This window comes from Chelonia mydas, chromosome 3 (assembly GCF_015237465.2).
Source record: "Chelonia mydas isolate rCheMyd1 chromosome 3, rCheMyd1.pri.v2, whole genome shotgun sequence".
In the NCBI taxonomy this organism is placed as follows: Eukaryota; Metazoa; Chordata; order Testudines; family Cheloniidae; genus Chelonia; species Chelonia mydas.
Genome location: NC_057851.1, coordinates 117,554,021 through 117,581,158, shown reverse-complemented (window position 1 = coordinate 117,581,158; position 27,138 = coordinate 117,554,021). Strand labels below are relative to the sequence as shown.

Sequence of the window (27,138 nt, the reverse complement as noted above, 5' to 3'; positions counted from 1 at the left end):
AGGGCTCACCATCTATAACTCTCTGATTATCTACAATGCCACAGAAGTTGATCCAATAAAAGATATTACCTCACCCACCTTGTCTCTCTAAATCAGGGGTGGTCAACTTGAGCCTGAGAAGGAGCCAGAATTTACCAATGTACATTGCCAAAGAGCCACAGTAATGTCAGCAGCCCCTCATCAGCTCCCCGCAGTCCCCACGCCCAGCACCCCCCACCCACCAGCAGCCCCGCCAATCAGCACCTCCCACTCCCTCCCTGCACCTCCCGATCAGCTGTTTTGTGGCATGCAGGAGGCTTGGGGGAGGAGCAAGGGCACTGCAGGCTCACGGGAGGAGGCAGGAAGAGGTGGAGTGGGGGCAGGGCCTGTGGCAGAGCCAGGGGTTGAGCAGCGAGCACCCCCCGGCACGCTGGAAAGTTGGCACCTGTAGCTCCAGCCCCGGAGTCGATACCTATAAAAGAAGCCGCATATTCATTTCTGAAGAGCCGCATGTGGCTCCGGAGCCACAGATTGGCCACCCTGCTCTAAATGTTGTCATAACAGAAGTGTCATTAGCCCTTGTGAAGATTATCATTTTTTAAATCTTTAAAGAAAAAACCCCCAAAAGACATTTGCTCAGTTTTACCAGCACAACCTCACATATCCCAAACAAGTGAGCCACACTGACCCCTCTCCGAACCTCAATGAAACAGTCAGTTATGTATTCTGGATCAGCCCTGGAACATTTATAAGTGACACGTATATAACCAGAACAGATTAGTTTCCTTCCAGATATTTGACGGGCCTGTTAATTAATTTCTTTGTGCCATTTCTGCATTTATAACAAATTGGACTTTAGGTTAAAATAATGCACAGCCTGTTGCATTTTGAGATCAGTTATTTTGTTTGTATTTTGCTATCTTCATCAAGGAATTTTTCATATTCTCTTGTCTGTTACCAGTTACCAGTTCAGCCAAAATTATCTTATAAACACCTTCCAAATGTATTTGTGCACAATTTAAATCAGTTCAAAAAAAAAAAAAGAGAAGGAGCAGCAGCTCTGTAGGTGCAAAGATATTAGCAAATGTTGTTTTCTATTCATGACACTGATGAGTAAGAATGGAGCTGCTTCCTGTATGATCACAGAAAGCAATGAATATCTGAGGTGGGACTATTCTGGAAAACAGATAGAACTTGAGATTAGAGATGAGCAAAACCATAGCTGGCCTGTAAACTGCCATTGCCCCATAATCATACAACAGGACACTAGGGATGTGAATCCCACAGCATGGTCTCCAGCTATCTATTCAAGGTATTTATATGGCGCCTGTCACCAGAGTGTCTGAGTACCTCACAATCTTTCAGTATTTACCCTCAAAACACCCCTATGGGGTAGGGCAGTGCTATTAGCCCCATTTTACAGATGGGGAATGGAAGCCCAGAAAGGTGAGTGATGTGCCGAAGGCTACACAGGAAGACTGTAACAGAGTAGGGACTTGAACCCAGGTCTCCCAAATGCTAGACTAGTACACTAACTACTAGACCCTAGCTACTTTGCTAGGGATTATGGGTGGTAGGGACAGTAGCGGGCAGTAGGACTAGGAGTATTTCCTCCAATATCTGATACTCTGGATCTGACTTTGTCTGCACTTACACTGGTGTAAATTGGAAGTGACTCGCTGAAGTCAATGGAATTAAACGAGTGTAAAACTTGTGTATGACAACAGTCAATGAGAGGGTTGGCCGAGGCAGGTGCTTTGTTCCCTGCATACCCAGATTGTGAGGATTGAGGAGAAGTGTCCATTACCTGTGGCACGTCCGTGAAAACTCCATGAGAAGGTACATTTGGCTCCAGAGAAAAGGGCAGGCCACTAGAGCTCCACAAAGACGTATCAGTAAGGTGGGGGTAGATATGGGATTCCGGAAGGTTGGGGATTTTCTTGGATGCTTGGATTCTTATACTACTTAGCCACCCCCCTCTGGCACCTATAGAACAATACCCTTGATGTGTGACTTAACTACAACCGAGATAAATTTACTTTGATAGCTGCAACAAAAAAGCATTTGGTATAATATAACTATGAACAGTATGTATGTATGTAATGGTGTGAACTCTCAAAACCCCCTTAAATTCATTGGAGTTACACTGACATAAAAACTGGAGTAATGTAGCAGTGAATCAGGCCCAATATGTGTTGATTCAAATCAAGTTCTATGAGAGTGAAGTACATCCCTGTGCAGAGGGTTAGCACAAGGTGTAAATGGATTTGAGTGATGTGTAGGCCTTGGGGTCACTCTCTGTTTAGGGGTGAGTTTCACACTGAATGAATAATTCTCAGTATCAAACATTTATCAAGAATATCCTCATTTGAAAAGGAAATGATAAAACCGCATGATTAGCGCTCTCTGTAATCCTGCTGCTAAAACAGCAGAGAAACAATTGTCTAACTGATGAATAGACATTTAGAATTTTTATAGATGTCAGAGGAAAGTTAATTAGGTAGCAAATTCCTTTACAAGGGTGAATGTAGTTGAACATCTCAGCATTAATTGGTTCACACAGATGTAAAACATATTAGCATATTCATCCAACACATTTAACATGTAGGTCTAGCTTTCAGAAATTGCCAAATTAATTTATTTACCAATTCACAATTTTGTGTTAATTCACTGCAATCAAAGACACAACCGGACAACTTGACTATTAAATCTGATCGGGTCTTGAGATATTATAACAACAATAAACGTGGTCATTGTAAGTGACTGCAGTGATAGCCTGTTGACTGATGTTCTCTTGTTTCCACTCAAAACATCTGGAGACTGACAACAAAGAAGACGTGACAGATAAAACTGAACTGACTACAAATTCAATGAGATTGTGTCACCAATGGAGAGTCATTTTTTCACATCACTCCCATCCTTCCAAGCTCTCCAAAATACTGTTACCAAAATCATCTCCCTTGTTTCTGATTCACTCCGTGTCACGTCCTCACCCCTTTGGGTCTCTGTGTCTGCTTCCCATTCCCTATGCATCAAATGACTTGTTCTCATCGTCAAAGCACTTCGTCTCTGTCCCTGTGTCCAGTGATGCCAACCTTTACCATACCAGGAGAATGGAGCTTATTCAGGGTGTGTTACCATTAACTCAAATGCACACAAATTAAATGGCAGCGTCACTTGCCAATGTATGACAGGAAATGGGATTTAAAAGCACAAATTATATGAACTGCAGAATTCTCACTTTTTAATCCCTGCTCTTTTTTTTGTTTTTCTTTTAGCACAAGGAGATATACTAGACAACTATGTAAAAACGGAGGGTGCTTGGATAGTTGGTCAAACAAAACAGATTTACAGAACAAACCGTAAAGAAGAATGTGCTGAGAAATGTGAAGCTGAAACAAAATTCACATGCAGGTAATTTCTGTTGTGTCCCACAGCTATATCCCATTGTGGCCGACTGAGTATTCTGCTTTATATGTTAAGGAAGCTTTCTAAAGGTGTAAGTTTATTCTGAGGTTTGGAAGGAAAGGAAAAAATGCCCAGAAAGTCAATACATGGGAGATGTGGGTGAAAAGAGAAGATATGGAAGGAGAGACCAAGAAGATGGTGTTTTTAATTTCAGCATATGTATTGGAAAAAAACATGGTATCTTGATGCACAAACCCTCCTGACAAACAATCTAACACACCAATATCCAGGTGCCTTCAGACCCTTTGCCATACATAGGCCTATAAGAAATGAGCTGCTCAGAAAACAGGACATCAGCAACAGCACTTGTTGGGTTTATCACATTCTTATTCTGCATCTTGAGCCAGAGGGTCCCCTGCACTAATGTGTGTGGACTAGATCTTCCCTTGCCTCCCCGGGAGGGAGGGAATGGCGCCACCTCCGCTCCTTGCTTCCCTGTAGAGGTCCTATGAATAAGGGTCTCTGTGGGATTTTGGGGCGTTGGAGGTGATGGAGTAGGGAACAGGCCAACCTGCAGCACTGTCCCCTGCTCAGTCGACATATATCTGACTGGATATTCTACTGACAGTTATCGTTCCTTGCAGCAACATTGACTGCGGAGCCAAGCATACTGCCTGAGGGATGGGGGCCAATTGAGCAGTGCAAAGGGAGAAGCCTGCACTGTAAAGGGAGGGTCCCTTCACACCAGGTCCTGTCCATCCATGGGGTTGGGAGGCCTTCCTCACTAAACTCCAGGGGTCCCCAACCCTTTCTTTTCCAAATGATGCTTCTTTGAAAACTCCAAGAGTGAATCTTATGGAATTTTCTGACCTTCTGATTCCCCTCCCTCCATTCGAGCCACAGGTGATCTAGTGCTGAGTTTTTAAAGTGGTTTATAACTTGGCAATCAATTTAAAATCTGCTGTAAGTTTTAAAGATGGCAAAGATCCACCGAGAAACAACTTTCATTTTAAAGGGGCTACCAAACAGGATCACAGAAGTCACTGCCAGCTACTATTTTCATGCAAATGAATCATCACCCATCCTCTGTGAACCACCCCTCCTTTCCTCCCTTCAGCTTAAGCTACGCAGAGGATGCAGAACTTCAGCAACACTCCTGGAGTTCTCACCCAGGAAAGGCAAGATTGGACCAAGTTCCTTAAAGAAATGTTAAAAACACACATGTATCTTTTGTAGAGGGGTAACTGTTCCCTGCTGGGACCTCTGCATATACAATATCATCCCTCAGCCTCCTGATTGCTAGTGTGGAAGTCAGGGCTGCAGCCATGAACTCTGCCCGTGGGACCTGATCCTGCATCACTGAAGTTTATGGGGATTTTGCTGCTGAAGCAGGATTGAGCCCCTGTGCCTTTGAGCCCTTGCTCAAGCCTGGTTTTTAGACCAATGGGACTTCTTTGTATAAGTACTTTTAAATCAACAATGTATGCTGATTAGCATGGGGGCAGGGGGAGACCAGGAGAAGAAGGTTGCGTGAGAGGGAGCATGTGATACCTTTATATAAATACTACAGGAATGGATTCAACATTGCAGCTTAATGTAATGTTTCTGCCATGTTTTGGCCCATAATTGTTGAACACTGTTTTGTTTGTGGTGTTGTTTTAGTAAAGGCAGCCTGTCATGGTGTATCAGGCTTTGCTAGACCAGGGAAAAGCTAGCTAGGACTACTTTAACGTAACCACTTTTCCTAGTGTGAATGCAGGCTGACATCTGTCATTCAGTTTGTGCAGGTTGAGTTGTCGCCTAAGCAGTTACAACCTACTCCAGACAAAGGGTAACATTTTCAAAATGTGCTGGAGAGACTTAGGAGCCTAAGTCCGATTTAGGCACTTCAGGTGCTTTTGAAAATTTTACCAAAAGCCTAAAATGTCTCTAAACTGCCGTGACTGATAAAATCTAAAATGGATAATGAAAAATTTTCGCTAAGACAATAATTTAAACAACATTAATGACCGTTTCTTACACTGCTTTCCCCTCTCAATTTCAACAGGGCCTTTCTATTCACCAGTAAAGATCAACAGTGTACTACATTGCCTGAGAACACCAAAACATCGGAGTTGGTTAGAAGAACAGATGTAGTGCTCTTTGAGAAGAGAAGTATGTATATATTTTGATATTACTTCTTTAATATATGCTCACCTGACAGAAATATATCCTTGACCACTTTTCTGAGGTTGCTAGTTTACTGTCATTTATGGTGGTGATGATTTCTGTGAGATGGGTGCAGGGAAATGGACTGAAAACACTAAAGTAATTCCATATAGGCCATTGGACAGTCCTCAAATGGTAATACACCCAGCTTGGGCTGGATTCAAACCATCCTCCTTGAAGGGAAAGGATGTAGATGTATTTCTAACCCTCCATCTAGTCCCAAGCATTTTATGTTTTTGGGATCACACATATTGAACATGCTTCAACCAAAAAAATAAAAAAAAAGGGATACAGTTCTCCACCCATAAGTGTTTGCAGCACTCTGCTTAATGGGTCTGGTGGAACCTATTATCATGTGAGTTTTCAACCCTACTCGGTTTCCTATTTCTACGTTTTATTTTCAGTTCCTTAATTTTCTGTTTATGTGGTTTAAATATGTCCCAGAAAACCAGGGAGGAGTCAACGGAAGAAGCATTTGATCTCATATTCTATCCAGTGGCGAATTAACCATTGGGCCAGTGGGGCCTGTGCCCAGGGGCCCTGGCCAGTTGGGGCCCCCCAGAAAAATGGGCACCCCAACCCACTCTGCCTGTCCAGCACTTGTGCTGGGGAGCGGGGTTGGGGCGTAGGGGCTTGCCCCACTCTACCTGCCAGCCCGGGGCTCCTGCCAGGGAGTGGGGTTGGGGAACGGGGGCTTGCCTTACTCTGCCCGCCTGCCTGGCGTGCCTGCCGGGGAGCGAGGCAAACCGCTGCACCCCGACTCTGCTCCCAGCAGAAGTGCTGGACGGGCAGGGTGTGCCGCAGCCCTGCTCCTTAGCAGGAGCGTGGGGAGGAGCGGGCGACTGCAGGTGGAAGGGAAGGGAGGGTCCCCCACTTGCTCTGGCTCAGGGCCCCACAAAACAGTAATCTGCCTCTGATTCTGTCTGTCTATAAACAATGAATCTCTCAATAAGAAAATATCGAATATCCATGTTTTTTATAAGCTCCCTTTTAAAATCTCTATTCAAGGCTTATAGTATGCTCAGATGAGTGGTTGGGTTTAAGACTGTTTTTGGATTCCTTAATTCTCCCCTTGAAGTAAAATTATAGTCAAGCCTTGAAAAGACCATAGGCAGGAGAAAAATAAATTTCCATTTTTAAATGAGACCACTTCTACCAGTTCCAAGGGAAGAAAAATTACATAGTAACATCAACTGACTGAAATGAGAGTTCTTGGAGAAAAGAAAGGTCTCATTTGCTAATCATTCAAACACCTGGGGTAACTGGCTAGCATACCTTGTAGTGTTTATAGTGACCTGTGTTAAATGATGCTGTAATCACCAGTAATACTTTTTCACATTTTTTGATGAGTTTGAAAAATATGCCGAAATACTAAGCTTCAGACAGCCATGAAGGAGGTCTCATTTACCGCATAATGGTTCTATAAGGAAAACACAATGGACCACATTCTAAACTGGTATAAATTAGCATATTTCCACTGATTTCATTGACTTCAGCTGTGAAGCTGGCCCAGAACCCCCAAAACTGGAATTTAAACATCAATGAGCTTCATCAAACTTCATCCTAGCTCTCACATTCATATCCTGGAACACCTACAGGATAACATAGTGTAATGTGTCGGACACCAAGAAAGAGGCTAATTTGTAGAAGCCAGTAGCTTCAATAGTTGCTAGATAAAAGTCATATCTTTAGTTTATGATCAACCAAGGAGATTTTGTTTTGATGATGTAATACCTGTAACTTGATATCTTCCTTCAGAGTTGAGGCAATTAAAATTTCTCTGGCTTTGGAATCAGCTGTCCTGCTTTTGCAGTTTAACTCAGTTGAATTACTATAATCTCTTAAAAAATTAGAAAAATAACAAGCTTTATTAACTCATCATCTGTCTCTTAAATGTTACCGGTTAAAATTCTTAGTTGGTGTAAATGGCCCAAATGCCACCAGAGTTATTTGCACCAACAGAATATTGGCCCTATGACTCCAACCCAAACCCAGTAGCTAGAGCTTGCAGCTGTATAGTGCATACACAGCTCTCTGCCACTTTCTTTTTTCACATATTCCTCATAGAAAATTGACTTAATAAGTCATTAGTATTAAAAGCCATACTCAAAAGTTTTAAGCCACATCACTTCCATCAAAATAGGCTTAAGAATAGTGGACTTTGTAAATGTCTTTACTTAACATTTCAATAGTGGGAGTTTCCTTTGAGTAAGGATTGAATAAAAACTGAACAAGGCCTTAAAAGTTGGCCCTGTATAGTTTTTGTTATAAATATGAAAAATCAATGGACACATGAGCAAGTGATGAAGTAAGATGAAATTAATTCTTCACTTATAAGTAATTAAATATTCCCATTGACACAATATAAATACTCTAATGAGAGGGCCAGATTCTTATTTTGGTGTACACGGCTGTAAATCCAGAGAAAGGCCAATGAATCATTGAGAGCGGAATCTGTCCCATAACACCACAACATTGTAACTCTTGTGTCATTAACACATGATGCATTGATGGCAACACAATGACATGTCAACCCTGAAAATGTGTTTGGGACACTGTCAAAATCAGAACTATCCAGCAAATATGAGGATGGGTGATGATCCTACCATATGCAGACTGAGATTTTCAAAGAATTCTAAAGGAGTTTGGTCCCCAAATCCCATTTAAACTCAATGGGATTTGGACATCCAACTCCCTTCGGATCCTTTGAAAATCTCAGCCGTGGATCTTGGGGGTTTCCTGTTAAACAAGCTGACTATATAAGCCAATCAATAAATATGGCAGAATTGCGAACCCCAAGCATTCGAAAACCATGAGTCAAGCTACAAAAATCACAAGATTGGCTTAAAAACCATGAGATATTTAAAAAAGAAAATGTGGGGGGCTTTTTATTTTCCTTCTATCTTTTAAGCCATTGGAGTACACTCAGGTTACATTTTCAAGCGCTTATCTGCAACCATGAAGGCTACAAATTTGCTATTTTTTTTCTATTTGAAAGCTGAAATTCTCATCTAATCACTTCCAGGAGCTGGAGCTTTCAATAAAATCCTAATATAATAAGATTAGTGCTAAAATCAAGGGAGTTGTCAACTCTTGATTTAGTCATTCCTTTATTTTAATTTGTACTAACCACACAAAAAGATCCAGTCTAGTTTCCAAAAAGCTTCTTTCTGTAGAGCGGCCTCCGAAATAAGGCATGAAGGAACTCTGACTGTTATGCATGAAGCTGCGAAACTCCCTGTGAAAAGTTTAGGACAGTGCAGTACATCTGGTTCAGTGAGATTAGAGGTTTTACTGGAGCCTACTGAGTATTTAGCTGTGTTCCTCTGTAATTCACCTTATTATTGTCAGAGTTTTAAAGCATCTTGTATCAATGCTAAAGATAAAACCATGTTATCTGAATATGTTGTTACAGAACAGGAAATAGGAATGAAGGATTTGCCTCATTGGCTCAGATCAATGATTCGTGCAGTCTACTGTGCTGCCTCTGGCAGTCACTAATAGCTTAATGTGTCAAAGGAAAGTGAACGCTTCCCATTAGGCATCTAAATGATTATGCGGTGCTGTAGATGGAACCCAAATGAACAGCTCTTCCCTTTTGTCCACAAGAGGTCATCTTACACTCTCAAAAATGAGACTTGATTACCCTTCTCTATCTTATCTTTCACAGCCACAGATGCTGTTTGATAGGGAAAAATGTGCAGATTTTCCCCCAGAACTTCCCCATTAAACATGTTATAAAACACAGAAGCTAATTTAGTTTGTGCTATGGAAAGAGGGATGGAAATTAAAGGCCGTATTTGGACGTATCAATTTGTAAATTGTTAACCCATATGAACATGGGCTTGAGTTTAGGGTTCAAAGTTGGTTATTTGTTAGCAGATGGGGAAAAAAACCTAAAGGTTATATAAACTGTCAGAAGTTTATTCAAACAAAAAGAGTTTGTGTCAGCACTTGACTGCTTCAGTGTTCATTACTTCAGATTTTTGAACGTGAACACATTGCAAAACGACTTAGGGTATACAAAATTCTGTGGTAGACTAGCTATTTATCCATAAGTATAGTCTGGCCAGATTAGAAATAGGCCTGAATCAGAAACCCAGATCCAAATACCTCTCAATTTTAGGAAAATCTGGACCCCCATCCATAAACAAGCAGTAAGCCTAATTCTCCTCTTACTGTACCTAGGTAAATCAATTTTATGTCAATTGAGTTACTCCAGATTTACACTGATGTATATAAAAGGATAATTATGCTCCTACGGTAGTTTTGGTGCAGGTTATGTTGAGAAATTTTGAAGCAAAACTGAGAAACAACAAAAATTCTCCATAGCCAATGTTCAAAAACACTGAAACCAACCTGATGAAACCCAGCCCTTCTCAGCTAGAGAAAAGGGAGACACTGAGCATTGACACTTTATTACCAGGAGCAGGGGAGACACTGAGCATTGGCATGGGTACTTGTGCATGGGGAATGGGGGAATGAGGAGGAAAAATAAAGGATGCCAGAAGTCCCCTGAAAAAAAAATCACCACCTAGGCCTATTCCAGATCCTCTAAAAACAAATACCAAGTAAAACCTGTCCTAAATGACCAAACAAGGGACTGTCAAAAATTGGTTGCTTAATGGAGATCACGTAATAAAAGTGGAGCAGGATTGTATTAGAATGCTTGGTGACACTTGTGGTAAGTCGGTTTAAACAAGTGCATGCCAGTAATGATTATCTCCTGTACAGATTTCATTGTGGTAAACTGTGCTAGAATGGTTCATACATGAACCAAGATGACACTCACCATTATTAGCTCAGAAAATGAAGAATTTGTAAGCCTCAAGGTTGCACTAATTTGCACCTCGGGACCAACCTGGCACCAGGAAATAAGAAAGACTGCAGCATGATAAATGTTGTTTTTTAATGGTGACCACCGGATAGGAATGGAGTTTAAGTGCATGCTGTATGTCACTGCAAATGGGCACGGTTGTGAAGAGCCAATCAGAGATGCTGCTGTTCAACATCTGCAGTTTCAGATGTCCAACCCATAGGCAGCCCTAGTTCCATCAGCAGTAGCCTGGTCAGCACTGAGCCCTACAGTTGTCAACTGCTCTGTAATCTTAGCCCTGGTCTACACTAGGACTTTAGGTCGAATTTAGCAGTGTTAAATCGATGTAAACCTGCACCCATCCACACAATGAAGCCCTTTATTTCGACTTAAAGGGCTCTTAAAATCGATTTCCTTACTTCACCCCGACAAGTGGATTAGCGCTTAAATCGGCCTTGCCGGGTCGAATTTGGGGTACTGTGGACACAATTCGATGGTATTGGCCTCCGGGAGCTAGCCCAGAGTGCTCCGTTGTGACCGCTCTGGACAGCACTCTCAACTCAGAGGCACTGGCCAGGTAGACAGGAAAAGAACCGCGAACTTTTGAATCTCATTTCCTGTTTGGCCAGCGTGGCAAGCTGCAGGTGACCATGCAGAGCTCATCAGCAGAGGTGACCATGATGGAGTCCCAGAATCGCAAAAGAGCTCCAGCATGGACTGAATGGGAGGTACGGGATCTGATCACTGTATGGGGAGAGGAATCCGTGCTATCAGAACTCCGTTCCAGTTTTCGAAATGCCAAAACCTTTGTCAAAATCTCCCAGGGCATGAAGGACAGAGGCCATAACAGGGACCCGAAGCAATGCCGCGTGAAACTAAGGAGCTGAGGCAAGCCTACCAGAAAACCAGAGAGGCGAACGGCCGCTCCAGGTCAGAGCCCCAAACATGCCGCTTCTATGATGAGCTGCATGCCATTTTAGGGGGTTCAGCCACCACTACCCCAGCCGTGTTGTTTGACTCCTTCAATGGAGATGGAGGCAACACGGAAGCAGATTTTGGGGACGAAGAAGATGATGATGATGATGATGAGGTTGTAGATAGCTCACAGCAAGCAAGTGGAGAAACCGGTTTTCCTGACAGCCAGGAACTGTTTCTCACCCTGGACCTGGAGCCAGTACTCCCCGAACCCACCCAAGGCTGCTTCCTGGACCCGGCAGGCGGAGAAGGGACCTCCGGTGAGTGTACCTTTTAAAATACTATACATGGTTTAAAAGCAAGCATGTGAAAGGATTACTTTGCCCTGGCATTCGCGGCTCTCCTGGATGTACTCCCAAAGCCTTTGCAAAAGGTTTCTGGGGAGGGCAGCCTTATTGCGTCCTCCATGGTAGGACACTTTACCACTCCAGGCCAGTAACACGTACTCGGGAATCATTGTACAACAAAGCATTGCAGTGTATGTTTGCTGGCGTTCAAACAACATCCGTTCTTTATCTCTCTGTGTTATCCTCAGTAGAGTGAGATATCATTCATGGTCACCTGGTTGAAATAGGGTGCTTTTCTTCAGGGGACACTCAGAGGAGCCCGTTTCTGCTGGGCTGTTTATCTGTGGCTGAACAGAAATGTTCCCCGCTGTTAGCCACGGGGAGGGGGGAGGGTTGAGGGGGTAGCCTTGCGGTAGGGGGAGGCAAAATGCGACCTTTTAACGAAAGCACATGTGCTATGTATGTAATGTTAACAGCAAGGTTTACCCTGAAAGAGTGTAGCCACTGTTTTATAAAATGTGTCTTTTTAAATACCGCTGTCCCTTTTTTTTTCTCCACCAGCTGCATGTGTTTCAATGATCACACTTCCCAGAGGCTAGTGAAGATTAGAAAGAAAAAAAAACGCACTCGTGATGAAATGTTCTCTGAGCTCATGCTGTCCTCCCACACTGACAGAGCACAGACGAATGCGTGGAGGCAAATAATGTCAGAGTGCAGGAAAGCACAAAATGACCGGGAGGAGAGGTGGCGGGCTGAAGAGAGTAAGTGGCGGGCTGAAGAGAGTAAGTGGCGGGCTGAAGACAGGGCTGAAGCTGAAAGGTGGCGGCAGCGTGATGAGAGGAGGCAGGATTCAATGCTGAGGCTGCTGGAGGACCAAACCAGTATGCTCCAGTGTATGGTTGAGCTGCAGCAAAGGCAGCTGGAGAACAGACTGCCACTACAGCCCCTATGTAACCAACCGCCCTCCTCCCCAAGTTCCATAGCCTCCACACCCAGACACCCAAGAACGCGGTGGGGGGGCCACCGGCCAACCAGCCACTCCGCCACAGAGGATTGCCCAAAAAAAAGAAGGCTGGCATTCAATAAATTTTAAAGTTGTAAACTTTTAAAGTGCTGTGTGGCATTTTCCTTCCCTCCTCCACCACCCCTCCTGGGCTACCTTGGTAGTCATCCCCCTATTTGTGTGATGAATGAATAAAGAATGCATGAATGTGAAGCAACAATGACTTTATTGCCTCTGCAAGCAATGATTAAAGGGAGGAGGGGAGGATGGTTAGCTTGCAGGGAAGTAGAGTGAACCAAGGGGCGGGGGGTTTCATCAAGGAGAAACAAAGAGAACTTTCACACCGTAGCCTGGCCAGTCATGAAACTGGTTTTCAAAGCTTCTCTGATGCGTACCGCGCTCTCCTGTGCTCTTCTAACTGCCCTGGTGTCTGGCTGCACATAACCAGCAGCCAGGCGATTTGCCTCAACCTCCCACCCTGCCATAAACGTCTCCCCCTTACTCTCACAGATATTGTGGAGCACACAGCAAGCAGTAATAACAGTGGGAATATTGGTTTTGCTGAGGTCTAAGCGAGTCAGTAAACTGCGCCAGCGCACCTTTAAACGTCCAAATGCACATTCTACCACATTCTGCACTTGCTCAGCCTGTAGTTGAACAGCTCCTGACTACTGACCAGGCTGCCTGTGTACGGCTTCATGAGCCATGGCATTAAGGGGTAGGCTGGGTCCCCAAGGATACATATAGGCATTTCAACGTCCCCAACAGTTATTTTCTGGTCTGGGAATAAAGTCCCTTCCTGCAGCTTTTGAAACAGACCAGAGTTCCTGAAGATGCGAGCGTCATGTACCTTTCCCGGCCATCCCACGTTGATGTTGGTGAAACATCCCTTGTGATCCACCAGAGCTTGCAGCACTATTGAAAAGTACCCCTTGCGGTTTATGTACTCGGCGGCTTGGTGCTCCGGTGCCAAGATAGGGATATGGGTTCCGTCTATGGCCCCACCACAGTTAGGGAATCCCATTGCAGCAAAGCCATCCACTATGACCTGCACATTTCCCAGGGTCACTTCCCTTGATATCAGCAGACCTTTGATTGCGTGGGCTACTTGCATCACAGCAGCTCCAACAGTAGATTTGCCCACTCCAAATTGATTCCCAACTGACCGGTAGCTGTCTGGCATTGCAAGCTTCCACAGGGCTATCGCCACTCGCTTCTCAACTGTGAGGGCTGCTCTCATCTTGGTATACATGCGCTTCATGGCAGGGGAAAGCAAGTCACAAAGTTCCATGAAAGTGCCCCTATGCATGCGAAAGTTTCACAGCCACTGGGAATCGTCCCAGACCTGCAACACTATGCGGTCCCACCAGTCTGTGCTTGTTTCCCGAGCCCAGAATCGGCGTTCCACAGCATGAACCTGCCCCATTAGCACCATGATGCATGCATTGGCAGGGCCCATGCTTTCAGAGAAATCTGTGTCCATGTCCTGATCACTCACGTGACCGCGCTGATGTCGCCTCCTCGCCCGGTATCGCTTTGCCAGGTTCTGGTGCTGCATATACTGCTGGATAATGCGTGTGGTGTTTAATGTGCTCCTAATTGCCAAAGTGAGCTGAGCGGCCTCCATGCTTGCCTTGGTATGGCGTCCGCACAGAAAAAAGGCACGGAACGATTGTTTGCCATTGCTCTGACGCAGGGAGGGGCGACTGACGACATGGCTTACAGGGTTGGCTTCAGGGAGCTAAAATCAACAAACGGGGGTGGCTTTACATCAAGGAGTATTTCAGGCAGGACTTCACGGAGGGTTCCAATAAGAAATGGTGCACCTAAGTTATTGTTCTTATTGGAACAATTAGGTTAGTCTGGCCTCTGATTGATATATGGCTAGATTTACCTTGCTGCACCTTCTCTGTGAGTGACTGCAGTGTGACCTAGAGGAATGAGTCCCCTAGACGGAGGAGGGGGGGAAACAAATGAGTACAAAACAAATCTGGTCTATTTCTTGTTTTGATCCACTCCATCTATCTTTTACATCTTTGGCTGGCAGCAGACGGTGCAGAAGGACTGCATGCCATCCACATCTCATGGCTGCCTGGCAGAAGATGATGCAATAGGACTGCTAGCAATCCGTATCGCCTGCCTGCTCACCATAAGACGGTTCAATAGGACTGACTGCAGGACTAAAGAGAATGACCTGGTCAAGTCACTCCAAACTTAGTCCCTGCGCCCATGTCTGTCCAGGCGCTCCCGGCCGACATGGCCAGGAGCACCTCAGACAGGACGATGACGGCTACCAGTCATATTGCACCGTCTGCTGCCAGAAGGCAATGGGTTGCTGCTACTGTGTAGCAATGCAGTACCGTGTCTGCCAGCACCCAGGAGACATACTGTGACGGTTACCTGAGCGGGCTCCATGCTTGCCGTGGTATGGCGTCTGCACAGGTAACTCAGGAAAAAAGGCGCGAAATGATTGTCTGCCCTTGCTTTCACGGAGGGAGGGAGGGAAGGGGGGCCTGACGATATGTACCCAGAACCGCGACAATGTTTTAGCTCCATCAGGCATTGGGATCTCAACCCAGAATTCCAATGGGCAGTGGAGACTGCGGGAACTGTGGGATAGCCACCCACAGTGCAACACTCCGGAAGTCAACGCTAGCCTCGGTACTGTGGAAGCACTCCGCCGAGTTAATGCACTTAGAGCATTTTCTGTGGGGACACACACACTCAAATATATAAAACCGATTTCTAAAAAACCGACTTCTATAAATTCGACTTGATTTCGTAGTGTAGACATACCCTGAGTCATAGGTTCCTTGATTTGGGCACAGTTTTTCCAGACCTCAAAGGCCAGTCTTGGATGGCTGCGAGGGGACTGGACAAATCACTGACAACTTAGGCTTTCAGTGCTACTGGTCATTTTACATCTTCAAGACTATCTTCATAAGGAAATGATATAGCTAGGGTGACATCCTGGCCCCACTGAAGTCACTGTCAAAACTCCCATTTACTTCAATAAAGCCAGGCCTTCACACAATTAGGCCAGTCCCACAAAGGCCAGCACTGCCCAAAATTCAAAGTTTAGCTCTGTCAGACTCATCCAGTTTCATCTTGTGCAGTGGTGACTCATGGTTTCAGCATAATTCCATAAATTAGTCAAGTTTCATTCATGAGCAGGGTGATCTCAGTGAAACACGTGGTCTATGTTTACTGTTTGTAACAAAACCCAAACTTGAGTAGGTCTGAGTTACAAAATTCCACCTTTTGAATCTCCAAAGTTCAGGCATGTTTAGATCTGTGATTCTTTCTGGGGCCCACTCTGCCTGAAATCAGGTGAGTTTCATCTGCTTTTAGGTTTTGTTGAAAATATTTTGAACAGCTTTACTTGTAATAGAGCAACACAAACACAGAGGCAATAAGAAAAACTATGTTTTATTCCACTCCCAAGAAGGGAGCATTATAGCTGTTGTAATCTGAACCCGCTCTTCAAAAACAACCATAATTTGTTATATCTGTTTCCCTAAACATTTTTGGTCTTTACGTAAACATTCAAGTGACCTTCCTTATGTATGTCATTAAAATTTGCAAACTAACCTATTTTTGCTATAGCACAACTCTGGGGTTTTGGAGGGTGGGGGGCAAGAGAAGATTTGGAATGTGGGTATTGAGGCTGATTAGCATGTGTATAGAATCTGTATATAGTTATTTAATTCAAACAGATGTGACATTATGATACTGACAGATAAAAATGTATTTCGTGTCAGTGTATCTTTTAGAATGCAGGACTGGTAAGGGGAAGGACTATAGAGGAACAGTATCTAAAACTCAGAATGGTGTGCCCTGCCAGAAGTGGAGAGACAGTAAACCTCATATACCTAAGTATGTCCTTTTCATATTTGTGTATATGTTATTCTGAACCTATTCCAAGCCATCCATATTAAATGTGTACTAAAGAATTTTATAGTGTATATCATTAAAGCAAGTTGTTCAGCATTCAAACTCATTGGTAAGAAATCATTTCCTCCATGTCTCAATCACTGTGATCTCTACCTATTCTCACAAAGACCTGCAAGGCTGACATATTTCTAAGCATCTATGAAATTTATCCTTCAGTGATTCAAGGGGATGTACTAGATGACCAAAAGGATGATTTCAAAGATAGCATTTCTGGCCAAATTTGGTGGTCCTTAAGCAAGCAAAACATTCATTGGATGAAATCCTGGCTCCATTGAAATCAATGGCAAAACTTCCACTGACTTCAATGGGGCTAGGATTTCACCCATTCACTTCAATGAGTGCTAAAAGTGGCAAAGGAGATAGAAGTTACATCATCTTATTGGAGAGCCCCTTGCATGTTTCCATGACAGTATTTTATGGCATTAAATGAGAAGCCGTCAACAAGATTGAACTGTTAACCTCCCATTCACACAGGATGTGTTAGTATCACATGCAAGTTGTTGACAACTCTCGTATTTAGTTAATGCCCTTTTTTGCGTTCCCCAGGAAAGTGTTCTGTACGAAATATTGCTCTTTTTAACTATGTGTGTTAGAAAAACACAGCAGGCAGTTATTGACGGAGCTCAGACCCTGGCAGTCCAACAGCAACAATCCGTTGCAAGTGTAAAAGAGCATTCTGGGTCTATGAGGCTGTCATATTTCCTACAAACTGTAGATATGAAGCTGTTGGCTTTTCTCCAGAGTCATCAAAGAACTGACATCCAGTAGCTATGAAGAGGCTACTAATGACAGCCACAGAATACTCTTCAGATAAGGATTTCAACTCTGGGCAACCAAAGGGAGCATCTATTCCTTGGCCTTTCATGTGTATGACTAGAGTCCAAAATCACCTGAGAAATTAGGACATTTCACTTTCGCTGTAATGGCATTTTTATTTTATTTCAGTTATACACCTGACACCAGTCCCCTTGCAGGGTTAGAGGCAAACTACTGCAGAAATCCTGATGAGGATGAAAAAGGACCCTGGTGTTACACAACAGATCCTGATACCAGATTTGATTACTGTAACATCCAAGAATGTGAAGGTCAGGATACACACACCAACGATCTTTTTACATCACCATATCTCTAAGTATGTTAAATTGTGCAAGTGCTTTTTTTCAAAGTATGGAAAATATTAGCTCCCTGACCCCATTATCTCTTCATTTGAGACCATGCCAGCAAACTTGAATCCAAAAGCTGCAAAAAACTTCCTCAGGTGAGTAGTCTTTATTCAAGTGACTTCCAGGATCAAGCCCCTTGTTGTTCTTTTGGGTAGGCTCAGTGGTATTGGAACAGTTCCCTAAGGTCAACATACAAGTATAGGACATATCCTTTTGACAATGACAGAGGAGGACATCTTTTCTTGGTTAATATTATTGTACTGCATTAGTATCACATCCTATTTTTAATCATCAGACCGATCCCTCCATAAAATATCTAAGGACATCAAAAGCTGAGGACCTGGCCCATTTTTGTGGTAGTTAATATGGCTATTACCATTGGCCTTAATTCAGCAAGGCACTTAAGCACAAACCTAACTTTAAGCATGTTAATAGTCCCATTGATATCAATAGGTCCCCTCATTTACTTAAGTTTGGGCATGCGCTTAAGTACCTTACTGACTCAGGGCCTTGTTTGTGTATGACCTTGTTCTTGGATGTTATCTTTCGTGGCAAAATCCCATAATTCTGTCTGGAAACTTTCAAAACTAAAAAAATAGGGTTTTGCCACTTCCCAATGGTTTTGTTTCAGCATCCCACTTCAGAGTCACTTAACATTTCCATTATAACAGCTCCTTGCCAGATCATTGTATGGTACGAAAGGACTCATAATTAGAGATGAGCCTGATCCAAAAATCTGGATCTGAAGAAACTCCTATTTGAGGGAGTTAAAAAAACAGATACAGATCTCAGTTTTGTGCTTCAGGTCCATTTGTGCTTTGAACTCAGATCCAGCTGAACTGAACTGGGACTTAGCACGAAAGTTCTCAACAAAAAGGATGTCTCCCTGAATGGCTTAAATTGTATAAATATTTAATAGATATCACAGAATCACAATTTTTGGTTGGTTTTAGATACTTTTTGATCTGCTCGAACTAGAAAATGGCATATTTAAAAAAAAGAAAAGAAAAGAAAGATTGACCTGACGATCATAGTCATGCAGACAATGTCCATTGACACCAGTGGGAGTTTTGCATGCAGACATATGGCATGGGCCAGCCCTGAAAATCTTTCAGTCACATAAAATTTGATTCAGTTGATGAGCATAAGCACCATGAACTTCTAGGGATCCTTTGCTCAGTGCATAAAGAGATTAATCTTGGTTCAACTCCCCTATTCTAAACATATGGCTCTTCCTTTATTTTCCTTCTATATCTCACACAGACAATTCTACTGAACCCAGGTGGGACTTCCTCTGCCGCATGGGGCACAAGTCACTTGCAGGTTTAAACTAGAGAAAATGGTGATTCTCTGTAACTTGAAGTCTTTAAACCATGATCTGAGGACTTCAGTAACTCAGCTGGAGGTTAGGGGTCTATTACAGCAGTGAGTGGATGAGGTTCTGTGGCTGGCAATGGGCAGGTGGTCAGACTAGATGATCTTGATGGTCCCTTCTGATTTCAAAGTCGAATCTATGAAACTTAATGGATTATGTTCAGGAAATCAAATTAACATCAATCCAGAGGGTTGGCCTCACCATGGTCTGATTGTTGAGAGTAGTGGGAGAATGTTAGCTGTTTAGTGTCATCATATTACATCCCATGGAACCAGAGTCTTCATTATCCAAGTCATTACTCTTTAAAGGAAGCTACGTTGCAAAGGAAGTTTCTACAGTAATATATACATCCTAACAGCTCCTTAGGAATCTTCTTGTCATATCATAGTTTTTTAACTGTAATTTTCATTGTTTTTATTTAAAAAGATACACTATAGTGTAACAAATAATCCAAATAAAATAAATGTATTTAAGTAGGTGAAGTCACCCACCAGTAGAAAGACCCTTGCCATTTTAGAATAGTCCTTCACTCTAGTTTTGTCTTCTAATTGTTCTCTTGAGCTGATGGCAAGTCCAAAGGGAAAGTTTCCGGACCAGTGCTATTCTTGATTTTTTCTTTGTTTTCACTCCTGCTTGTCCATACAGAAGAGTGTATGCATTGCAGTGGCGAAAACTACCACGGCAAAATCTCCCAAACCGAGTCTGGGATTGAGTGCCAGCCCTGGGATGCTCAGAAGCCTCACTCTCATGGGTACATCCCTTCAAAGTAAGTCATAACCAGTAATAAAATAACCAATCAGCTAGATGGACCAAAGACCAGGGAAATAGCCCCTGGGGTCTGGAGCCAGGAGGGAAAAAAGATGGTTAGATTATTTTTCATAGTAATTTTCCAGTTTCATGTTGATAATACTTGATCGTGTTTTTTGGTGGCCAACCTTTCCCTTGGCCATTTGAGCCAATACATTTTTGCATGTACTTGATGTTTGCTTGTTTGCCATACTAATACCATCGGCAGCCTTTGGGAGTGTGTGCGTGTGTGCGGGAGGTATGTTTTTAACATCCTTCCCTTAAAAAGAGAGGGCTGGGGAGGCAAAAAGTTCTGTTTTGGTCCAGGGCAACAACAGGGCTGATCTGCTACCTCTCAGTGCAATGGAAAAAGGTAAATCAACAATCCTTTCTCTTTTCTTTCTGTTTCTTTGGAGGCCACTCCAAGTTATCTGAAATTCAAGCTAGGGAAAATTGTAGTGACTGAAGAACCTCAGAAGGCTCTGGGGTTTGGTCTGATAATAATTAATAATAATAATACCTAACATGTACATGCAACTTTTCATCTATAGATCTCAAATTACTTTACATTACTAAGCATCATAGTCCTCATTTTATGGATGGGGAAACTGAGGCATAAAGAAGTGGTTTTTTTAATGTCTCATCGTTTTACTGTGTTTCCCCTGCCTGTCCCTTTCCACTTGTTGTCTCTTGTCTTATATGTAAATTGTAAGCTCCTTGGGATGTTCTTTGTGCAGCGCCTAGCATATTGGGGTCCTGGTCCATTACTAGGGCTCCTAGGTGCTACAACAATACCAATAGCAAAACAAACAAACAAATAACACCAATAATATAAGGGCAGAGATTTCAGAGATGCTCGACATCCAGAGTCCCAATGACTGGAGTTTTTAGGGCTGAGCACCTCTGACTATCAGGTCCTAAATGGCTTGCCCACGGTCACATAACAGCTCAGTAGCAGAGCAGAAATAGAACCCAGGTCTCAACTCTCAGGCCAGTGCCTTATCCACTGGACTATGCTGCCATTCATAAAACCTATAATAACCACCTTGCAAAACTTGAATGCTTGGCCATATTTATCTGAAACTTTTAAAATCTTTTTAGGTTTCAGAGTAACAGCCGTGTTAGTCTGTATTCGCAAAAAGAAAAGGAGTACTTGTGGCACCTTAGAGACTAACCAATTTATTTGAGCATGAGCTTTCGTGAGCTACAGTATGCATCCGATGAAGTGAGCTGTAGCTCACGAAAGCTCATGCTCAAATAAATTGGTTAGTCTCTAAGGTGCCACAAGTACTCCTTTTCTTTTTGAAAATCTTTTTAGTGCTCCCCACTCTCAGCTGATGTGTAGAACATAACAGCTGGTGACATGAAACCTCCTCAGGTGGCCCTTCATTCTTGTCTTATGAATCAGAATGAACAAGTAAGAGGTTGAATCTGAAAGACAGTAACATTTTAAAGTCACCCTCCCCCTTTTGTTAAAGACAGTCTCTAATCAACACATATTGAAACAGACAAGCTTACAGAATATCAGAAGAAAGATGAGGTAATATTGTGAAAGTTTTCTGCTCTGAGATCTTAAAAAAATGGAAACCAGAGAAACAGATTTATATGCTTCACAACTTTAAGCTGACCTGCCAGGAAGGAATATCTCCCACAATGTCACAGTATTGAACAAATTGGCTGGGTGGTGGTTTGGGGATTCCCTTCCTCTGAAGAACTGAGATTAGTACAGGAGTAGACAGAGCAAAGGTTTGATCCCCTAGGGCAAAAGCTTGATTTCTTTCTTTCTCTTTTATCTTCTTCCCTCCCCCATGTTAAACCAGTTCTCTTCACCCTCTCCCTTCACCACCACTGTCTCTGCTGACCCTGACAGTGTTTGTGTTCAGGGAATAGAGAGATAGTGATTATGTCTAGACCCTGAGCAGTCAGCTGGGAGGCAAGCGTCCTGCACCTTCTCCTACACATGCGCAATCAGGAAGAGCTAATCACACCAACTGGTCCAAAATGTTGAGGGGAAAAGGAAAATGGAAAACTAGACATAGGTCACTGAGAGCAGGGCACAACATAGTGGATCACATGAGCAATTTCAATTTACAGCAAATATATTCAGATTTTTAAAATTTTGTAGTATGATACATTGCATAAAGGCGAGCTACTTAGGAAACGGCCAAACAAAGCAATATCTCCTTTTAAAAATAGCTCGCTGTTAGAGAAGGGTCTAGTAATTCCTTTAGGCCCCAGTCCAGCAAAGCTCTTAAGCACATACGTAAGTTTAAGGATGTTCTGCCTCCTTGTGTGCGTGCATCATGGCACAGTATTTAATTAAATGATCACATGCCATTTGCTGTACAAGACCCATTCAGTGCACAGAATGGACAATGAATGAGGCTGTGGGTTGCAAGAAGAGAAAGGATGTTCTCTTATGGGTAAGAAACTGGACTGGGACTCTTATTGCTGGTCTGCCATAGCCTTTCTGCATGATGTTAGGCAGAACTACCATAGTGCATATGAACAAGGGGCCCAAATGGAGGTTGCACAGGTAACCTTAATTCTGGCATTTCCTAACTTTTTGAGTGTTGACTTTGGAACCTTACTGTTCTTTTAATATAGTTTTTCCTGTGTAATTTATATCTCATTCTTTAGCCCAGTATCAGAGTGTTCAAAAAAGCCCCTTGTGCCCCAGAAGGGGCAATTCATACTGTCAGCCATTAGTGAATTAGCTTCTTAATTTAAACTTCTAATTTTCAGCTTTCCAGAGAAGAATCTGAGGATGAATTACTGCCGTAATCCTGATGGCGAGCCTCGGCCCTGGTGTTTCACCACCCACCCCACGAAACGCTGGGAATTTTGTAACATTCCACGTTGCAGTAAGTGATACTTATGGAGACTGTGGAACCCAAGTTAGCTATCACGGCAGGCAGTTGCAATAGGTAGACTCTAGAACCAAAATGTAGGGAAAAGTTGGGGGTGAGGCTGGAGGGTGGAATCCATCAACAAATATCCCAAGAAGAGCCTTCTGTACCAGGGAAAGTGCATCATTAATAGAATCATTTACTAAGCTCTACTCATTTAAACCTGTGTAAGTGCATTGAGGGTGATGGGGCTGCATAGGTTTACTGAGTGCATAATTTGCACAGTTGTCTCTGAAACTCAAATTTGCCCTGCAGAAATTTTATTACTGATGTTAGCACTAGAGGGAAATAACTCAGATTGACTCTCAGGATGCATCTTCACTAGGGAAAAATGGTTTTTTTTTAAAAAAACTCAAGTTAACTAACAGGAGGTCAAATCCTAGTGAAGTCAAGGCAGTTTTTAGTTTTCACAAGAGTTTGCAGGTCAAGGAAACTGTGGGGAAGCCTAGGATTTACCGTGGCCTGTTAACTCATGTGAAAACTACAAACTGTGTTGCCATCACTAGGATTTTATCCTATGTTAGCTAACTCGAGTTAAGAACACATCTTTTTTCCTAGTGAAGACAAGACCTCTGAGCTCAGGGCTAGCAGTTAAAAAAATCCATTAAACTGAGCACATTTGACATGCAAATCACAAAGACAATAAATATGGTGCACCACTATGCCATTTTTAGACCAGAATTGCACTTTGAGGAGCAGGCTTATATTTATGTCATCAGTCCTAGTCTTCTCAAGTATATGCTTTGCTCACTGCTTTATGAAGAAGCACATATTTGCTGGATAGAGATCAATTAAAACACCTATTTATTGATGGAGGGTGAATATTTGACAGGTTTCTCTACAGTAAGAAATGGGTTGAGAAAGTGTAAGATCACTGATACTGAGTTTAGAACTTTAACTAGTTTTATGGAACATGTTGACCTTTTAGAACCTTATTATTCTCCCATCGGGAAATTATATGTACAGTCAAAATGTATGTTCCTTTTCATCTTCAAGTTAAAAAACAAAACCAAATAAATAAATGTGGACTCACAACCCAATGGTAGCTCCTTTACGCCTTTGAGGTACCCAGTGCTCTGGTTCTCCTTGGAATACTTGTGGGCTGTGGCTAATAGACACCTGCTTTTCTTAATGCTTATTGCATAAGTACCTGAGTAGTTCTAACCATCTTCCTTTCTTCAGCATTCTCCTTTTGCTGCCAGACCATCTCAGGCTCCTTGTTCCAAGACTCGCTCTTCCCATTAGATCTTCCCCCTCCAGATTTGTGTTTTGCTCCAAAGGCCCCACACCCTGCTGTGACGCTTCTCTTTACAACATCTCACAGGGCCTCATCCTCACTACCTCCTGTCCTAACAATCTCTGCTCTTCCATCCTACCTCTCAGACTCACCTAGTCTTACTCCCTCACCTCACTTTTCTCACCTCCATTGTGGTGAGACAGCTAGGGCGGAGGAAAGGATGGATGGTTTAAATGTGGTCATGTTGCCGCCAGGTGTTTCAGAGGGTTTGGCATAGAACAGAATTCACTCTTTGGAAAGTTTGATTCCTTTTGAAAATTTTATGGCAACTTAAAATCCAAGTGAGATGAGTCAAGAAGGAATGTTTTCTCTGTGCTTTGGCTTATGTCCTGCCATAGCCTTCAGAAACCTCACCAGTATAGAAACAAAAAGTGCATGTTCCACATTATGCAAAGTTAAGCTGAGTTATGCAAAGTTAAGCTGACATATCTTGAAGGCATTATTTATATTCTTTTCCTTTTCTGGTTTAGCTACACCACCACCACTTGCTGGCCCAGGACGTCAGTGCCTTTCAGGAAACGGAGAGGATTATCGTGGCAAGATAGGTGTCACTGTTTCAGGAAACACTTGTCAACGTTGGAATGCTCAGTTTCCCCACAAACATGCCAGGACTCCAGAGAGCTATCCCTGCAAGTATGTAAAACCTCCTCATTATTTGGTGCCTGCTGGAAGTACCAAGGAACACAGTTATTTCATGATGATGTAGACATAATATTGAGGTTGGCACAATTTTTGTCCAACCATATTGCTAAGTTCTCCTTTCCCCATATTATTTCAGCTCTCTCATTATTCTTCTTTAATTTCTTCACTTGATCCTGCTCTTTGATTTTTCCTGTCTTCCTACTCTTCATCTCTTATTCTTATGTACTTGCATCTTCCGCTCCGGCATTCGTGCTCTTCCTATTCTTCCTTTCCCCTCTCACATCTATCCTTTACTGTGTTCCATACCCAGGTGCTTCCATGTAGAATAAGAGTGTTAGAAAAATTATTTTTCCTAGTGATGATACTGTTCCACAATGTGCTTTATCTGCACTACTGTTGGTGTCCTGTCACAAGTGAAAGAAGCACAAGTGTGATCCACTGGTGAACGTGTGTTACAGATTCTCCTCTGTGCTGAGCCGCAGAGGATACGAGCTGTTACAGCCTCCAGCTATAGAGCCTTGGCTCTTAAACTCCATCTATAGCAGCACATGCGTTAAGTCTCCAGTTCAATGTGATCACTGCTATCTTTGCCAACATACCAGGGACCTCCAGAGCTAAAAGCAGGAGCAGCTACAGTTTGAGCTGAAGAGTCGAGGCTGTAAAACTAGGGTTTGTAACAACTCATATGCTCTGTGGATCAACATAGAGGGGAACCTGTAATATTCACCTGGGGTTACATAAGCATCAGAAAAGCTGCTCATATTCTTAGCATGTGGACCTCTCTTACCTAGAATGCTGACCGGACTCACAACAATAATGCATTGCTGTAATTTGTCTTTATTGTGGATAAATGTAATTACTGAGCAACATTTTGCTGAAGTAGTGACTCACAATACGTACAATAATAAACAGGTGAGGAAACATTCCCCACCCCCTTGTTCTCGGCCATTATCAGATTTCCACGAGAAGCTAATTTTCACACAGTGCTTTTACTTCAGGGCTTTAGAAGAAAACTACTGTAGAAACCCTGACGGTGAGATCAAGCCATGGTGTTACACCACCAACAGCACAACACGATGGGAATACTGTAACATACCCAGCTGTGATGAGACAGATGCAGAAAACACTGGTAAGGAGAGTGGATGCACCTGTGATATGGAAGTTGAAGGAATAGTGGGAGACAGTCATTCTTTTTTTGTACCAATTGCAAATAAATCATTGTTTATTCATATTTTTATTAATGTGTTGATCTGAACACTGCAAACCACATCTGAACATTAGTGGAAGGTTGAACCTGTTGAGGGTAGGATTTAAGTCTGGTGGGAAAGTGCAGTGTGAGGAAGAAAGGTTTTACATCATATTGTTCCGCTGACTGCCTCGGCTTTGGAAAAGTTACTGAGCAGTGGGATTACGGAGTTTCATTTTTCCTTTTGAACTTAGTATCTTTGCTAACATCAGAGAAGCTTTAAAAGTGTGGAAAAAGTTAAAAACAGGAAAAAATGAAAAATAAAACCCTAGATAGCATTAATCGATTGCATTCAATGGCAAGGAAAGAAAAAAATGGAGATAAAGCAGAAAAACATAGTAATTAAAAATTCAATAAATATTCCATTTTTGAAAACTGAAATGAAAATTTTCCTTTTGTTTCAAAATTTCTCATTGCAATTGTTTTAAAAAATGGTTAAAATGACATTTCTCTGTTAAAAATTATTGTTTTGGACAAAACTCAATTTTTTGGTGAGAAAATTTTGGGCTCAAAAATTTCGACCAGCCCTTCAAATGATACAAGTACAGTAGGATCCCAGTTACCCAAATTGTTTGGCACCATCAAGTATGCGTACATACACCAGATGTGTGTCCATCGATAACAAATCAATAGAAGCTGCAATAATTTAAGAGAAAACATCAGCCTCCAAACTCCAACCCCTGAAAAATTCAACCCAACACTTCCACTTGTTTACATATCCTAACTAACAACCCCAAACTCTTTCAGTACAAACAAAGGGAAATCATCCCAATGCAAGGTCACTAGAAATACATCTGATATAAAAGCACAACTTTGGATCCGCACTCTGAACTTTCACAAAAAGAAAAGGAGTACTTGTGGCACCTTAGAGACTAACCAATTTATTTGAGCATAAGCTTTCGTGAGCTAAAGCTCACTTCATCGGATGCAATCAGTGGAAAATACAGTGGGGAGATTGAATGCATCCGAAGAAGTGAGCTGTAGCTCACGAAAGCTTATGCTCAAATAAATTGGTTAGTCTCTAAGGTGCCACAAGTCCTCCTTTTCTTTTTGCGAATACAGACTAACACGGCTGCTACTCTGAATTCTG

The 27,138-nt window shown here is 42.6% G+C and overlaps 1 protein-coding gene across 1 annotated transcript in view; it reads left to right on the top strand.

Moving 5' to 3' along the window:
• Window positions 1-27,138, top strand: part of PLG (plasminogen) — a 68,742-nt gene that overhangs the window by 12,333 nt on the left and 29,271 nt on the right. Inside the window, exons 2-9 of the mRNA XM_043544295.1 lie at window positions 3,258-3,393; window positions 5,435-5,541; window positions 16,438-16,552; window positions 17,576-17,715; window positions 19,814-19,934; window positions 22,700-22,818; window positions 24,631-24,793; window positions 25,801-25,931. Coding sequence (XP_043400230.1) covers window positions 3,258-3,393; window positions 5,435-5,541; window positions 16,438-16,552; window positions 17,576-17,715; window positions 19,814-19,934; window positions 22,700-22,818; window positions 24,631-24,793; window positions 25,801-25,931 — 1,032 coding nt within the window. The remainder of the gene's footprint in view (window positions 1-3,257; window positions 3,394-5,434; window positions 5,542-16,437; window positions 16,553-17,575; window positions 17,716-19,813; window positions 19,935-22,699; window positions 22,819-24,630; window positions 24,794-25,800; window positions 25,932-27,138) is intronic.